The following is an 18,520-nucleotide window of genomic DNA, read 5'->3' as shown; positions in this document are numbered from 1 at the left end:
ACGGCTCCGATGCGCTTGCTGCGTGGCATCACTGATCCTCGCGCATGCGTAGCACGGCTCTTGAGGAGCCACGCGAAACTGGCTCGGCGAGGCCAGTGTAGGTAACGCTACAAATTGGCCGCGTATCTGCGTGCTTCGCTGCAAATGTCGTCTAAAGACGATAGAAGAGGCGCTGCGTGAGATATGAACGCCATCTGGCAATACGTCGGGAAACGTGAATGCTGTGTTGCGGGCTGGTAGTCCCGGCGCAGCAGCAGGCAAGACCGGCGGTGACCAACGCGACCGGCGGGGACGCAAGCCAGCCCAAACACGCGGTTTGGCGCGAAGCGCCGAAGCAGAAAAAACTTCCGCACTCAACGAGTACTCTCCACACACTCTTTTACATTCACGTCGCCTGGGTAAAGCAGGAATGCCAGAGCGGCGGCCCATGGCACTCGTACAGTGCAATACTGAACTGAAACCGAAACACAACAATGAGCTCGCGCAGAGGGCACGGAGGAAGCCGAGTTTCGGCGCAGTCGCATTTTCAGCGCAGCTTAAGGAACTAGGGTCTCTAGAATTACGTATCTATGTATTTTCTATTAAAGGAACACACCACCTAATACTTACCTAGTGATGTTGCACCTCAGATATGCGTAATGTTTGCTTTTTGATCAACCATGTACACAAGTATGAACCTAGTGAGCCGTTCACGATGGCTGGCCCTTGTGCAAGTGGTTCAACTTTGGCCGAGTGGCTGAATCGAGGGACGTGCCGACAAACAGAAAGACAGACAGAAAGACAGACCAAAATTTCTGCGTTTAATTCCCCAAGAAAGACTATCGTCTTTAAAAAATTACACCATCTCCCGCTAAAAGGGACCATGAGGCGATGCGAAGGCGGAGCACTTGCACGATCGCGTTCCGCTGGCGTTCGTTGGGCATGCTACCGACCTCGCGTCGTGGAATGCGAAGAGGGACGCTACGCGCGTCGTATCTTCCATCTAGCCTGGCCGTTAATTCTCACAGGGCGAGCGGGGAACGCGGTCGACAGGCGGGCGAGAGGGGGGCAGCGTGGGAGAGGAGAGAGAAGCGGAGGGGACGCGCATGCGCTCGAGCTCATCGCGGCGTTGCGCAGGAGAGAATTTCGGCATGTCTAGCCCGCGTTTCAGAGGAAGAGTGGAAAGGCGGAGGGAAGAGGGGGAGGGGAGAGCAAAAGTGGAGAGGAGAAGGGGAGAGGGAAAGTGGAGAGGGGAACGGGAGAGGGGAAGGAGAGAAAGTGGAGAGGAGGTGTGTGGAGAGGGTATGCGCATGCGCAGTAAGGGTGGTCACGCCGCACACCACCACCACCACCACCACCACCACCGGATTGAGCTCCGCCTTAAGATACTTCGCATCTAGAAATCACCGCCATATCCACAAAGTGAATGATGTTGAGGAGCTTGCTCGGAGATCGTGTAACCCGTGAATCCTCCGTACATATTCCTCTACCATCATATATAGACGTGGCAATGTTGAAGCTGTGGCCGAACGTGTGGTCGAGGACGTCGCGCTTCATACGCGCGTCGGCGCCGCCAACCTCAGGTAGCGACCTCTTTTGGCGCGTGACTGCGATATCCCATGCCCGCACTTCTTAGGGGCTCTCTTGCCGCCGCTTCCGTGCTGCTTCTGCTTCGCGACCTCTCACCGCAGGGTCCACTTGACGGCGCGCCCGCTTCTTTTCTGCTTCGCTGGCCAGCACATCCAGGTTTGCTTAAGGGCGAGCCCTCTTCGCTTCTTGTTCACTGAGTGAGCTCCCAGCGAAGAGAAAGGAAGCGCGCCAAACGCGAGCGCCAAACAAAAGGCGCGGCCCTCTAGCGTTCAGCTATCTAACTAGCGCACGCGCCCAAGGTGGTGTGCGCCGCCTTGAGCGGCGGCGCTCTATCTAATGAGCATTCTTGAAATACCGGAGAGAGCGCAGCTGCGCCTATGGCGGGATCAAATAGAACTAGTGTACACGCCGCCTGCAACGGATAAGGCGCGAGCTCAAGAAGCTTGGCGAGCAAGCTCCTAAAAGGCCATTTAAACTGAGAGGTCTTACATATTATTCATTGGCGGAGCCAGGGGGTAGATTGGGAGGTCCAACTCGCCCCTTCCCTCGCGAATTTTTTTTTATTTTGCATGTGTATATATATATACACGCACACATACGAACGCGCGCACGAATATGCAAAAGGTTACCCGCCGCGATGCTGCAGTAGTTGTGGTCCTCACCTAAGTGGCGCTCACCCTGAGTCACGGCATCGAATCTCGGCCGCGTCGGGCGCGTTCCAATGGAAGCGAAATTCCAGAGGCCCGTGTGTTTATTTGCTAGATGCACGTAGGTTAAAGAAACCTATATGGTGAAAATTTCCGTAGCCCTGCACTGCGGCATCTTTCATTGTGGTTTTCGGGCGTACACCCCGCAATTATTATTGCACACAGGTTTATTAGACCCCGCACCCTCAAAAAACATTTATGGCTACGCCACTCATAATAAAGGCTAATGCATATACCTACAAGTACTTTGCTCATCACGTCCCGTGCTAAAAAAAAGGCAGCCCGCTATAAATGTGCCCGCAATGCTTCGGATATTTTAAGAGGAAGCTGTGCGCACGAGATCTGGCTGCGCTAGCCGCACTGCGCTATCGAGAATTACTTGTCATATGCGCTCTACACGTTCCTCGAGTGTGATATCGTTGGTGGGCGTACTGAAAAGCCATACAAAGCAAAATGAGATTGTTTGCATCAGGGCTGGGCAGAGATACTCAGAAGAGTATTCCGGAATACAGATATCGAAATACATGAACTGGAAGCCTAAAATACAGATACTGAGATACATTTGCCTTTAACGTAACGGGATATTTCGGAGATACTTTTGCAATAAGACGAAAAAAGTATTCCGGAATACAGTTACAGCGATACAGATAGTGGAATACTTTTTTTATTTCAAGGATGCTCATACTACGCAAAGACACTTATTAGTGCAACATAATGTTGTTATTAAAGTGACAGCGCATCGAAACGTTCAGTTCATTTATTTATTTATTACAGTACCCTCAGCGCCATTAAGACATTGCAGGGGAGCGGGGTGGACAAAGTACATAATTAGTAATAATCTTGACATAATTACAAGTATCAATTGCAATAAAAGTACACTATTTCACAGCAACAGGATTGGACACCGAAATCGACATACTTGGCGAACAAACTATGCTATGCTAGACATAGCACACTTTAAGCAAATCACTCGAATCACTAATGAACACCAGTGAATTGAGAAAAAGCACACATTTATTTTGAAGATCTGCTTTGCTGAGAAGGTTGCTGTGTAGGCTTCTCAAATAGGCTGTCTTCTAGAAAGCGTCGGTTCAACCTCAGCACAACACTCACGAAAGAAGCAAAGTCGGTCTGCCGCTGAAGGCGAGCACAAATCGTGTTATAGTGAATAAATATCGCCTTCATAGCCGTATTGCCCTGCAGCGTGGCGATATCTCTTCTCGGGTCATCTAGATACCGAAACACTTCCGCCCTCACTTGGGTTGTTCTGACTGTTCAGAATCCGAAGTCTGTCCCCATCTTCGGAATACTCAGCCGTCTGACCCTGTCGGCTTCAATGAAGCTGTCACCACCACCGAGGCTACCAGCACACATTTCAGAAAGCCGCAACAGGCGTAGTCGGCTCGGGCGGTGGGGGAGCCTGCTACCACAAAAAACCGTTTCACGCATGTAATCAATTAGGAACACACCCTGACATTGGAGAGGTGGCTGAAAGCGCGTCAAAGATAGCCATCTTCTAGTCACTTCCGCCGCGACTACGGGAACTGCGTTTGGAAGTGCCGCCGCTTTGAGAACTGAACGCACGCGAAGCATTGCAAAGCCTGTTCCAAGGCGGTATCCGCGCGAGGGGTCGCGAAGTAATGGCTTGCCACCCGAAAAAAATTAGGCGTGCTGCACTGACCTTGAGAGACAGCGACTTTCGTCGGCAGAGGCCGACAACACTGCCCCCGCGATTCTGCCGTCTGCGGCGTCGCCAGCTTTACCACATGGACCATTCTGTGCTTGAGGGGAAACCATCGCTGCCCTATCAGTCGGCGACCGGCGGCGCGCCTTTGCTTGTCTTGGCACAAAAAAGAGAAAAAAACGCCATTCCCCCATTGGAAACACGCCTCAAATCATTTCCGACACAAAAAACAGTGTAACGAAATACCCGTGTCCTGCATAGTATCGCGATACAGGCGATACATCGTAAATGTATTTCACTACTGAGATACAAATACATTTTTCAAATGTATCTCGATACAGAAATACAGATACTTAAAAGTATCTCTGAAATACTATCGCGATACTCTTGTATCGCGATACTGCCCAGCCCTGGTTTGCATGATGTGCTTCACGAACAAACTGCTCGCTTGATTAGCCGGTCGAACTGAATGATTTCATTTCCAATAGAATATATTTCGACTGCTCAGTCATTTGTGATATATCACCTTTGCATTATTCTAGTAGGTTGTTTCTAGAACATTCCACGGAAGGACAAAGCGGAAGTAGCCCAAATTTTACGTGACATTTTCCAGAGTTGACAGATATCTAGGCACGTATTAGAGTCATGGCGTGATGTTATCTTGTTTTCGCAGGGCCAAGACAGCTGCTTTAACGGACGAGCGCATCCGATTGGTCAACGAATTCGTTGCCGGCATGCGTGTCATCAAGATGTACACATGGGAGATGCCCTTTGCCCTGCTGGTGAACGACACGCGCCAGTGAGTACAGCTCCACAGTCGTCCTCCCTCACGAAATTTGTACAGACCATCAAAATACTATCTATTGGGAAATGTCGACAAAACCTACCGACGGTAAATTTACCGTTGCACCATTTTTAAGCGTTCTATATACCAGTAACCAACATTTTGTCCACTATTGGCCAACGAAACCAGGGGCTTAGGAAGGAACCTTTCTTGGGGGGGGGGGCACCTCCTTGATCTGAAGTGGGGGTCAGGCAGGCAGATGTGGTCGAGTGTCATTTTGTGCTCAATATGTCATGGTAATTCAGAGCACGAAATGTGCTCTGTATGCCCCTGGCTACGCTACTGCCGACAACCAGCTGAAAGTTATTTGATAACTATCAATAGGGGCTAAAGGAACGTTAAATTAAAAAAAAAATGGCAGATCCCACGTTTTGTGTGAATCGGTTTCATGCAACGCTGTCGGCGAGTAGTTCTACGCCGCATTTTTCGGCTATGAGCCATGTTACGAGGGGGATCGACGTGTTTTTGTAAGTGTAGTAGTTGTGTGCACATCGTTAGCTGACCAGGCACGTCGACACCACTGGCGTTTACTGGGTAACATTGGTATGACGGAACGTCAGCACTCATTTAGGGCACACACATCAGTATTATTCCAACGAAGTGCACTTTACGGCGCGATGATGTGAATATCATACGTAACTTTCGTTAGCGCATTCCTCCGGGTTCGAGCAACGCTTGAATATAGCTTGCTGAGTCTATAAATACAAATGTAATGTGTATTAGACTGTCATAAAAGCGGAGGCAACACTGGAACCACAGACGTTAACGTGACATGACGCCTGTAGCGTAGTACTAAACATATAGAATTTATTAAGAACAATAGTCTTTCTTGGGGAACTTAAACGCAGAAATTTTAGTCGGTCTTTCTGTTTGTCGGCACGTCACTCGATTCAGCCACCCGGCCAAAGTTGAACCACTTGCCCAAGGGCCAGCCATCTTGAGCGGCTGACTAGGTTCATACTTATGTACATTGTTGATCAAAAAGCAAACATTACGCATATCTGAGGCACAACATCACTAGGTATTTAGTAGGTGGTGTGTTCCTTTAATAGAAAATACATAGACACATAATTCTAGAGACCCTAGTTTCTTAAGCTGCGCTGGAAATGCGACTGCGCTGAAACTTGCCTTCCTCCGTGCCCTCTGCACGAGCTCATTGTTGTGTTTCGTTTTAGGTTTCGTATTGCACTGTACGAATGCCATGGGGCGCCGCTCTGGCATTCCTGTTTTACCCAGGTGACGTGTAAATAAAAGAGTGTGTGGAGAGTACTGGTTGAGTGCGGACGTTTCGTCTACTTCGGCGCTTCGCGCCAAGCCGCGTGTTCGGGCTGGCTGGCGTCCCCGCCGGTCGCGTTGGTCACCGCCGGTCTTCGCCTGCTGCTGCGCCGGGATTACCAGCCGTCAACACAGCACTCATGTTTCCCGACGTATTACCAGATGGCGTCCATATCTCACGCAGCGCTTCTTCTATCGCCTTTAGACGACATTTGGAGCGAAGCACGCAGATACGCGGCCATTTTTTTTGTTTTGTAATAAGATTAGATAGCCGGCACCACACGCACATTTGATGTGGCACCGACATTACGCCTGTACAAGGTGTTCTTCCAACGCAGTTTCTAGAACAGGCGTGACTCTGTGGTAGAATAGCTGACTTCGTCGGGTAAACGCTGCTGATGTCGGTTTTTACGAATGTCTGTTCTCGCCTTTCCTGGGTAGATATAAACTCTCGAACACCTGTGGCACACATCCGCATACCGCGGCCCGTGGTAAACGGGTATGTCTAACAGGGCCACGGTGTACTGGTATCTGCTACAAGCGTCTGGAGGGAAGGGTTTGACGACGCACGCGATAGGATGTTCACGTTATTCATGTCATGACCTGACAATCATATTCGTCAAACCTTCTAACGCTCCCATGCCAATTTTGGTCTAGACTGAGTTACGGAGGCGATCACGACAGCACACAGATGTAGGCGGCTAGATAGATAGATAGATAGATAGATAGATAGATAGATAGATAGATAGATAGATAGATAGATAGATAGATAGATAGATAGATAGATAGATAGATAGATAGATAGATAGATAGATAGACAGACAGACAGACAGACAGACAGACAGACAGACAGACAGACAGACAGACAGACAGACAGACAGACAGACAGACAGACAGACAGACAGACATAGACACTCAAAGTGCATTGGGTTCGCTAAGAAATACTTCACATTAAAAAGTTGTTACACTGTTTTTAACAGTCCTAAGTAGCTGTTGCCCATGTTCCGCCGACTATTGGTCATTGAGGCATTGTTAGTCTGTCTTACACTGCCCAATGGAGATTATCCTTGCTTTAGGAGAAAGGCCAAATGTAAATGAAGGCGCTTCTGTGCTGTATGCCCCGGTCAGCCTGGCCTGCGTTACAGAAGGGCAGAGATGTACACTTCGCCGGCCTCCCAAAGCAAGAATAATCTCCAGCAGGGAACATATCTGTAATAACCACTGCTGTAAAGTGCAATACAGCTTTTCATACGGTCGTTCTTAAAGACAGCACATGCATGGCGTTATGTTAGCTACAGCAAGGCAATATTTCAAGTTTGCTGTAAACTTTCGGTTATATTTCAAGTGCGTTACTGCAAGTACTTATACTATTACAAACAGATATTCGCACCAGAAATATTTTGATAGTGAGCCAGAACCTCTCAGTATACGTCAGCTATCTCTACGCCTGAAGTTAGTCACCGAAGTTTTGACGGATGTCAGCTGAGTTCAGGTCCGCCTGGTTTGGTTCGATGTCCTGCCTAGAGGATATCGAACCAAACTTTGAGACAGTTACTTTTATTCGAGAAATAAACGCGCTCGGAACTTTCGGGTGGCAGGTAAGCCGGACCCTGGACGTTTTCTTTAGGACTGATTCCGCGGTTGTATATCGCGTGAAGCGGGGCGCTTAACGCTGGGTTTTCACTCCTCTCTAGTGTGAAACATATAAACTTTTCGTTTCTTCTCAGGCGTTCAGTTGAATCCTTTCTCATCTGATATCACCAAACATGGTGGCGAACGTCCTTAACCATCAAAATTTCTGGCGTCCGCGAGTCAGGAATAAGCTCTCTCGTTACATCTGTGAGCCCCACGTTGTTTGTGTGCGTCAGACGAAAATAAATGAGAAGACAACGATAGTGGATCTAGGGAAGGAGATGGGGCTGAGTGGAGTGGCGTCGCTAGCATGCGTGAGCAATGAACAAAAACGCCAGGCCTGCGCCGAAACCGCAGCACAGTCACAGCGAAAGCTGGAAGAGCGGCGTTTCTAGGGCCCGTTGTAAGCTCTCATGGGGCTACTAATACAAGTACACTAGCAAGGTACCCACTACACCATAAATCATAATTTTTGTGAAGTTGGGAAGCATCTACTAAGCCATTATTCGTCATTCTGCGGAGAAGCGAGGCACCAGCTACACGTCTGCAAGTCATTATGTGCACTTTGTTGACGCGACGAGTAATGACAATGAAGAATTATGGCTCAGCCCTTTGTAATGGGTTGAAATCTAAACGGCCCACCAGTTATGTAATTTGCATTGCGTGACGCCCGGTCGCTATTTCTTTCTCCCGTCATGCTGTATAACATACGTTGACGTGGGAGAGAGACGGGGGGGGGGCGAAGAACTTTACTGCGACCCGGAGGAAATGGATCATGCGCTTATGGGCTTCCTTGGCAACCAATACAAGTGCACTTGCGAGGAACCCACTACGCTATAAATCAGTGTAATTTTACTGAGACCCCGAGGAAGTGGATCATGCGCTTATGGGCTTCCTTGGCAACCAATACAAGTGCACTTGCGAGGAACCCACTACGCTATAAATCATTGTAATTTTTGAGAAGTAGGGAAGTAGGCACTATGCCATTTTTCGTCATTCTATGGAGAGCCGTGGTACCTGCTCAATGCATGTAAGGCATTATGTGCACTTTTTTGATGCTGTGCCTGATGACGATGAAGATTTATGGCAGAGTCCTTTGTAATGGGTTGGAAGCATTCAACAACATACTCGTTGCGCAATTCGCATTGTGTGACGCCTCGTTACAGAATTCGCGTTGTGCGACGCTTGGTGCTTATTTTACTCTTCTACCAGGCTATATTGCATATGCTAATGTGGTGCCTTCCCGACATGAAGCCTGTATAGGATGTTTTTGCAAAGCAGTTTCAAGCAACGGCATGGCTCAGAGGTTGAATACTGGGCTCCCACGCAGAGGGCCCAGGTTTGAACCTCGTTCCATCCTGGAATTTTTTTCTTATTTCGTTTTTTTTCTTATTTCGAGCGATACTGGTTACGGATACCGGCGGCGGCGGCGGACAACTACGGCGCCAAGAACGGCCGGTGAAATGATCTCATAACAGCTTTCGCTGTAAAAAAAAGAGAGACTAGACAGCAAAAGAAAGAGGAGAGGCGCGCATAGCAGCGCAGACAGATCATGAGCGAAAAGTGAGGTTGCCCATGATCAGATTGCCCATGAAGAGGAAGCTGAAGACGTAGCCTCATCGGATAGAGGACGGCAAGGCGACGTGCCGGTGCCTTCAGGAAAAGAAGGAACGAAGCCAAGACATCTGCGTATTCCTCAGGTCCAATGCCTGGATATCAGCCGGAAAGTGCTGCAGAAATTACAGCGCGCATATCTCACGCTAGGAACTTGCTTCACCGTATTAGGAGGAAAATGACATCCAAAAAGTCGGCGGTCACTCAGTTTGTGCTGATACGCGACGTTCTTTTCCGACGCCACCACACGCAGAACGGCGAGACATGAACCAACATGTAGTCCCCAAGGATCTCCGGAACACCGTAGTCAAGATGGCTCATGAAAACCTTACGACTGGTCACCAGGGGCAAAGGAGGACTGCAGACCATGTCCTCACTGAATTTGATAGGCGGGATGTACAGGCTTAAGTCATATATCTTGCAAAGTCGTGTGACATATGTCATAGGACGGTACCTAAATGACTCGTCGGGTGAGTACCGCTGGGATATATGCCCATAATTGATGCACTAATTCAGCGGGTCGCAATCGATATTATTGGCCCTCTGTCGCCAACCCCATCTAAGGAATAGATACGTACGAACGATGTTTGATTTCGCTGCACGCTATTCGGGTGCGGTAGCACTACCGAGCACTGAGACCGAGCTTGTAGCGGAAGCACTAGTAGAAATGTTCTCCCGTATTTATTTTATTTATTTATTTATTTATTTTATTAATGAATACTGCACCCCTAACATAGGGTTTTGGCAGGGTGGATATACATTGGCTAAATTTAGAAATCGGCAAACAAATAAATATAGAACAGGTAAGGTATGTACACGCTTTCAGAAGAAAAGAAAACGAGGCAAAAAAACAAAAAAAAACAAAAAAAAACAAAACAGTGGTTTGCAATAAACAGACATAAGGGCATATAATAAAATCAGTGCTACATTCAAGATGATGACGCGTGGAGGTTCGTTACAGTGATTTAAATAAACAGCAGGAGCACATGTAATGGAATTCAAACACTCACTGCTGGAGCTGCACAGCAAAAAGATTCAAGGATGACAGGGAAACAACTTCGTTACTAAGATTATTCCATTCGGTAATTGTCCTAGGAAAAAACGATGCTTGAATGTGTTATTACGGGTGGAGAATGTGGTTATTGTAAATGCATGCTTCTGCCTTGTGGCATATCCTATGGAGAAATGGATTATATGTGATAAGTCTAACTTAAAATAACCTTTACCTAACTGGAAGACAAATTTCAATCTCAATACTATATTTCTTTGTGTAGGTGTTGGAAGGTTGGCTTTTTGCTAATAAACATGTTATTGAAGTACGGCTGAAGCTGTTATAAATAAACCTAACAGCTTTCTTTTGCATTTTTTCTATTTCGCTGATATTTTTTCTAGTGTGAGGGTACCAAATTATGCATGCATATTCTAAAGTAGGTGTAATAATTGTCTTAAATGCAGTAAGGCGAACGGAGGGAGTGGAGAGCTCGTCTAAGATAAAATAGTTTGTAATTGCATGAGCCTATTACGGTGTTAATATGTCTCGTCCAGTTAAGGTCATTCGAAATCCAAAGACCAAGGTACTTGTAGTGTTGTACCTCCTGCAAAAAAAACATTATGGGCTGAACATGCAAAATGAATAGGGTTACGTTTGTGAGAAATTTTCATGAAAACGGTCTTTTTAAAATAACTGACCTCTGCCATTTATCGCACCAACCAATGACTTTTTGAAATGCATCATTTAAATGAATTTGATCTGTATGGTTTTCTACTTCCTTGTATAGGATGCAGTCATCCGCATATAACTTGACTTTTACAGGTATATCATGTGATATATCATTTATAAACAACAAAAAGCGGAAGGGCCCGAGCACGGAGCCTTGGGGGACACCCGAGGCAACCGGTACTGTACGAGAACAATGATCATTGAAAAAGAAGTACTGTTTTCGATTTGAAAGATAACCTGAAAACTAGTTTAGAAGCTGAGTATTTTTAAGAAATAATTCCAATTTGAAGAGTAATTTATTGTGAGAGACCGTATCGAAAGCTTTAGCAAAATCCGTAAAAATTGCATCTACCTGTTTTCCGGAATTTATAGATAGTGCGAAATCATGAACTGTAGTTACCAGCTGAGTACAAGTAGAAAATCCTTTCCTGAATCCGTGTTGTGAACCTGACAAAATATTGTGCTTATCTAGGACTTCTGAAATATGCTTATGTATTATATGCTCAAGTATATTACAGGAAGTTGAAATTAATGAGATCGGCCGATGGTTAGTAAGAGAATGAGGATTTCCACTCTGATGTAGAGGCTTGACTTTAGCAGTTACCCAGTCATCCGGAACTTGACCATCTTTCAGATTTAGAAAAGAGAATTGTTAGGTGCTTTGAAACCCATTCTGCATAGCGTTTTAAGAACTCATTCGGTACTCCATCAGGACCTGAAGATTTTTTAACATCAAGTTTCAAAAGCAAATTAAAAACTCCCTCTTCACTTATCACAATATCTGATAAGGGTGGGCTTCCACATCAAATGTTTCCAGGACTCCGTTGTCCCTCGAAAAAACAGATCTAAAATGATCATTAAAAGCATTAGAAATGACAGAGGAATCACTAGTTTCTACACCATCAATTTCAAAAACATCAGTATTCAGAGTATTAGGCGAAATTAAACTCCAGAACCTCTCGGGAGACGAAGACATGAGACTCGGACGTTGTTGCCCATAACAGCGTTCCTTGTCAGACAATAGATTTGCTTTCACTTGAGAAGCAAGTTCAGACATTCTTTGCTGCAGTATACCTACGTCTTTCGAGATACCGTCTCTGATTTTTTAAACGTTTGAGCCGTCTTCGCAATTGCAACGTTTCCCGAGAAATCCAGGGGTTCTTTGTAGTACCACGAAAGATAGTGACCGACCGTGGAATATTGTTCACATGAAGCCTGATGCAGGAACTCGGGTGATTACTTTCATTTCGGCAGCTACACAAAACCCCCTATCACGTCTTTGCCAACGGCCTTTTGGAGAGTTTCAACGGTACTCTCAAACAAATGATTCGCCGCATGTGTCAAGGACGGCCGAAACACTGGGATAAATATTTGGCTCACATTCTTTTGCATGCCCAAACAAATCTTGGATTCTCGTCATTCGATCTCGTCTACGGCAGATTTGTAGGCTGACCAACGTCAATTCTTAAAAAAATTACACCATCTCCCACTAAAGGAAACCATATTGGGATGCGAAGCAGCGCATGGGTCGACTTACAGTTCCGTTCATCACGGGCACCTTGCCTGATGTTGACGCGTCCTTGCAAGTGGAGCACACCATGAATTCACTGTAGTCGATGTTGCTGTTACTTGTCCCGAGCTTTTGTTGCAACATGCAACGCAGGTTCATCACGCGTGTGCAGAATCTCGTTCCCCGACGCCATCACGTGATTGCTGAGAGCGTGTAAGGGCAGAGGCCACAGCATCTTACCAAGCCCCTTACGCAGGCCCGAACGCGCTAGCGTGTTCCAGCACACATGGTTTTGCCTTCGTTACGGCAAGCTAGGACTGCATACGGCAGCCCGGGCCCCTAAAGCGCTCTGCACGTACCATCATCAAGGCGGTCGAAGAACAAGAGGAAGAAGACTTCTCCTTGGCGCGAGTGCGCGCTCAATATGTTACAGATAGTTATGCTAGGTGGCAGAAAGCGGACGGTCGCCAAGGGACGGACACAGCACCGAGCAAAAGCTGCTTCGCATCTAAAGCTGTGGACAGGGGCCGGAGCCACCAACTTGATCTGGGGGCATCCGGCTCCCCAGGTTCGAGTTCTTCAGGACTCTAATAAAGAAGACAGGAGCGACTGCCGAACACATGCAAGGTAAGCACATTAAGGACTGCTGATAGTGAAACTCATGCAAAAGAAATACTACAAAAAATTGGGAGACACTTAAGCCTCGCCCTTGAGAGCTGAACGCAACAGCGATATCCTGCGCCTAGTGCGCACTTCGAACACTACGAGTGTTTAAGAGAATGCGTGCACTAAAATATGTGCCTTATGTAATGGGTAGCATGCTTAAAAACAGGAGAAATTATGCACGAGAAACTTTTTCGAAGTGACGATGAACCCACTACGTGGTCTTAAGGGAATACGCGCAGTAATGTGTGTGCCTTTTTTAATGGTGGCTGTCTTTAAACCACCAAGTCGTTATGATAGTGACATGGTGTGACGCCCGATGGCAATGTACGCTTGTACCACGCAAAATTACTGCGATATTACATCTCGTACTGTGACACCTGTATACAGGACGTGTATTTTTGGAAAGCATGAAAGGGACTTTCAGCGCAGCTCCAAGCAGAGGCGTGGCTGTGTAGTAGAACACCTGCTTGCCATGCAGGCGGCCTGGGTTCGATTCTCAGTCGGACCCAACATTTTTGTTATTTATTTTATTTGCAGCTTTTTTGATTTTTCGGTCACGGACAAGATGATGATTTTTCGCTGACAACCAATGGTGCCGACACCGACGCCGACGGCGGAATTTCTGCGATACGAGCTCTTTAACGCTATCGCGTTAATAGGAAAGCTAGAGTTCGACAGCTATCGCCCGGAGATAAGGTATTGCTGCTCCTACCATCTGATAAAAGAGTTGGTCTTGGCATGGAAGGACCCTTCACGGTGGTGGAAAAACGCAGGGACTATGACTATGTGACGGACCTCGGACCTCGGAGAAGCCTATTTCACGTTAATCTTCAAAAGAAATCTGAGGAAAGAGAGCCCGAGAGTGAAGTTAGACACGCTGAAGTTACTTGTCTGTCAGACGCTGCTCACGAACAAGAAATTCCCTTTGTTGCTCAGCACCAGCGGAAGACATATCGAAATATGTTGGTAGCGACTAACATAAACAGCCTCCAGTGTTGGAGCAGTCCTAATGCAACGTCAAATCAAATCAAATCAAATTTTACTTCAACATACATACATATGATGTTGAGGACCTTGAACTAAAAGCCAGCAATGCTTGACGTTGTCCATGGCCCCATTTTTCGGGTAGCACCAAAACAAGTAAGAAAAACACACTATAAAACAAAAGTTCACATACAGAACTGAAGTAATACACGATTATGCATACTTAAATATACAAACTGGCCATTGATACAATACGAAAAGCTCGAGAGCAAGCAGAAAGAAAGAAAAGAAAAAACAAAAAGGAAGAATGATGCACCTCAAACACAAACTTTACGGTTTGAAATATACGAAACCCTCCATGCCATAGCAAAAATATGAAACTTGATGCACAGACTCACAAATAAAGAAAACGCGGAACCTTTAATTCAAGAAATACACCGCATCATCGCCGCATCAGCACATAAATACTCGCGGATGCATGCGTGATTTTTCTATCGTACCATGTGAAGCGTTATATTATGTTTTTCTGTTTAAGTGGCAGGGTAGTCTAAAACGTAGCATCTCATAGGGATAGTTCGCTCTAGACCTCGGCAGTTTCCATATATCAGAGCCCCTTGTATTGAACGTTTTACGTTTTAGCGTTAAATTAGAAATAAGTTTTAGGGTGTCGTTGTTTTTTAACAAAAAAGTGTTTTATCCCGGGGTCCACCACGGCTGGATTGACGTATTTCGGTCACGGGTATGACGTTGTAAAACATAAAGACTAAAAGATTGCAAAGAAAAAAAACTTCCGTCACCGGAAGTCGAACTTACGATCCCTCGCTCCGCAGCGCGCGGCGCGAAACGATTCGGCCACAGATGGCACGTTCTTTTGCATGCTAACGGCGAGCTATTTATATACACCATTTGCCGATGGCGGTACTAAGAGATCACTGGTAAATCAGCGTGTTTTCGTTATCAATAGCCAGATGGCGCGAAGGGCTCGCAGGGCGCTCTTTAAAGGTCGTCGGCCCACGCTTTGCGATAAACGCGCGCCGCTACAGGGCGTGGTCGCTCGTGCGCGCGCGCTTATCTCGTGATGGCGGTGGTTTGTACGTCTTGTGCTCTCACCGGTAGTTTGCGTTGAGAGCACTGCAGCGGCCGCTTTTACGAAAGGAGCGTGCTGTTCACACAGAAATAAGTTACATCTATGACAGTTAGTTCGCGCTCATCCTGTGTATGTTTGTTCCGTGCGTCCTTTCTGCTTGATGTAGCACGTTGCAAATTTCGAGCTGCTTGCCGTTCTTCGCGTGACATCACAATTTGTTTCTATAGCTTCATTCCTTCGCCCTTGGGGCGAAAGAATGCAAAACAAACGCTCAACTACGTCTGTGAAAACACATTTCACTTTCGTGTTATAGCGATTCCTATGACAGTGGCATGAGCCATGCTTTTAACAGCGAAGCTCTTTAACAAATCGTTCCTTGTTCAGCGAACCAAAAAACATCATAAACGGGTACGTGCAAAGCACTTGGGTAAACCACATTACTCACCACTGGTCCACTAAAAGTGAAGAATGCAACAGTTAGCCGAACAAATGGCTGTGAAGCTATGGAGGCCCCGAAGTGATGGAAGGCCCACCAACGACAACGTGTCCGCAGATCCATGAGATGTGCGAACGCTTGGTTACAGCGCGAGGTTCTGTCTCTGCTGTTTGGACATCCGTATCGTGTCTGTGACTGTCTGCAGTTTAACTCGAACCTGCCTACGGTGAGAATTTATTTATTTATTTATTTATTTATTTATTTATTTATTTATTTATTTATTTATTTATTTATTTATTTATTCAAGTACCTCACGGGTTCCACGTGGGAACATTTAGTGAGGGGGGATGCATTTTGATTTGTTTTACATAGAGGAATCAGAGCAAATGTAAAGTGAAAGAAAAATATAAACAATATGCTTGTACATACGCAAAGTCTTGGCTGCGCAAATTGAAACAACCAAACCAGACATTGCAAACAATGACATTATACAGTTCGAACGATCATACATAAGCGTAATACAACTGATGAAATATTTCTCAACGAAAGCCACAAAGTAAATGGGGATAAAGCATTACACAACGTTAAAGGTGACCTATCCAGAATAAGAATGAGAAACTAGCCGCAGTACATAAATAAGACTCACACTTCTAGGGCTCAAGAGGCAGCTTTTCAAGCAGCCTCCTAAATACCTCGGTCTCATTGACGTTCGCTCTATTCTCAGGAAGATTGCTCCACAGTACAATGCACGTGGTAATGCAGATAAATAAAAGGCGTTAGTGTGACCGTATAGACGCTGAAAACTGAGGTTATGCTTCAAACGCTGCGAACATCGATGAAGTTTGTGAAGTGCAAAAAAGAACGATGCTTGCTGTTGATTCTGTGCAAAAGACAGAGAAGAGAAATGTTTCTGCGGGAGGCGAGGGAGCAAAAAGAGAGCGACTGCTTGATTTTTTACGCTAGAATGCCTGTTGTAGTCAATGACGATAAAGCGAGCAGCGCGGTTTTGAGCCGATTCCAGGCTTCGGGATAGATATGCTGTAGTTGCACGTTCCGCTTTCCGGCCATAAGTTCGGCCAAATAAAGAGTTTCATCTTCGACACGCCGACTGCTGCCTTCGTCGACGTCTCGACAGCGTGAAATCTGGTGGAGGTGCTGCTTCGTTGATGTTCCGGACACTTACGAAAAGCAGGGAACCAAGCCCACAGCGTGAGGAAGACATCGAAGACCTCGTGCAACAGCGAGCTAGCCGCAGGCTACAAGGCTTGCAACCCGAATACGGACTCCTACCCGAGAAGCGAGAAACCACGGTGCCGAACAAAACAGCGACGTTGACCGCCGCTGTGTCACGCGCGACAGTAGTGATGCAGCCACCCAGGGAGCCGCCGACTTTCCATGGATCATCGACTAAAAACCCAGAAAGCTGGCTGGAGACGTACGACCGAATCGCCAGCTTCAACAACTGGGACTCTGAGGAAAAACTGCGTCACGTCTACTTCTACCTAGAAGACGCCGCGAGGACGTGGTTCGAGAGCCTAGAATCCGCGCTACAAACATGCGATCTATTTTGGACAACGTTCCTAAGCACGTTCACGAGCGTGGTCCGCAAGGAACGGGCAGAAGCTATGCCGGAGACGCGTGTGGAGCTGCCCAATGAAGAGATTGCCATCTACACGGAAGAGATCAATCGCGTGTTTAGACACGCCGACCCAAGTATGCCCGAAGAGAAGAAAGTCAGGTTCCTCATTCATTCATTCATTCATTCATTCATTCATTCATTCATTCATTCATTCATTCATTCATTCATTCATTCATTATTCCTTAAAGGCCCCAACACGGGTATTACATAAGGTGTGAGATTACAAAACAATAGAAAATTTTATGGTGAGAAAAATGCAGACACTTCTTCCGTGAGCGCCGATGAGCAGGTGATAGCGGCGATGTCGTAGGGAAGGCAGTTCCAATCTACAACTACACGAAAGAAAAAAGAAGATGAAAATGTGACAGTGCGCACTTTGTGGCGAGCAACTTTTAAAGCTTAGAATAACAGAGAGCTGAGCTAGTTGGTAAGTATTCATTCTAAAAAGACAGGGCTTGCAAACACGGATACAAGAAAGATGTCAGGACACCACAAACGCCGTGGTGTCCTGACTTCTTTCTTGTGTCCGTGTTTGCACGCCCTGTCATTTTAAAGCATGACCGTTGTCATGTGAAACCCATGCTGGTGGTGAGATGTAAGGTGCGAGGGCGAGGGGACTGTAAAAGAAAATTTGTGAAATAATGATAAGCTGGAAGTGCGACGTCAGTGCGAAAGAGATGGCAAATGGGAGGTTGTTTCTAATGATGATACGCTGATGTCGTATGAATATGCTGAGTGAATGAACCTAGTAGCGCGACTTTGAACGGATTCATTCTAAAAAGACAGGGCGTGCAAACACGGACACAAGAAAGAAGTCAGGACACCGCAAACGCCGACTAACAACTGAATAGATGCACAACGGCGGAAAAGAAAGAAGGCACGAAAACTTATCTGCGCAAGGGCATTGACGAGGTATGTTTCATGTGGGCACCAGATAGAAGAGGCGTATTCTAGTTTAGGTCTGATGAAATATGTGTACGCTAAAAGTTTTACGTGGGGGAAAGCTTTTATTACGTGACGTTTAAAGGATCCTAGCTCTCTGTTAGCTGATGCTATGACGTTGTTAATATGTAAGCACCAATCAAGGTCGTAGGATAGTGTGACGCGTAGGTATTTGAATGATTTGACTGATTCGATGGGTTCATTATGAATG

The 18,520-nt window shown here is 46.4% G+C and overlaps 1 protein-coding gene across 2 annotated transcripts in view; it reads left to right on the top strand.

Moving 5' to 3' along the window:
• The window catches only part of LOC119386408 (ATP-binding cassette subfamily C member 4), a 1,176,877-nt gene that overhangs the window by 276,055 nt on the left and 882,302 nt on the right, over positions 1–18,520 (top strand). For both annotated transcript variants that reach the window (XM_037653719.2, XM_049414333.1), the window contains one exon: positions 4,634–4,759. In XM_037653719.2, the coding sequence (XP_037509647.1) occupies positions 4,634–4,759 (126 nt within the window). The remainder of the gene's footprint in view (positions 1–4,633; positions 4,760–18,520) is intronic.

Source organism: Rhipicephalus sanguineus, chromosome 3, assembly GCF_013339695.2.
Source record: "Rhipicephalus sanguineus isolate Rsan-2018 chromosome 3, BIME_Rsan_1.4, whole genome shotgun sequence".
NCBI classification, from domain to species: Eukaryota; Metazoa; Arthropoda; class Arachnida; order Ixodida; family Ixodidae; genus Rhipicephalus; species Rhipicephalus sanguineus.
The sequence above is the reverse complement of the archived record's forward strand: the minus strand, read 5'-3'. Positions and strand labels throughout refer to the sequence as shown.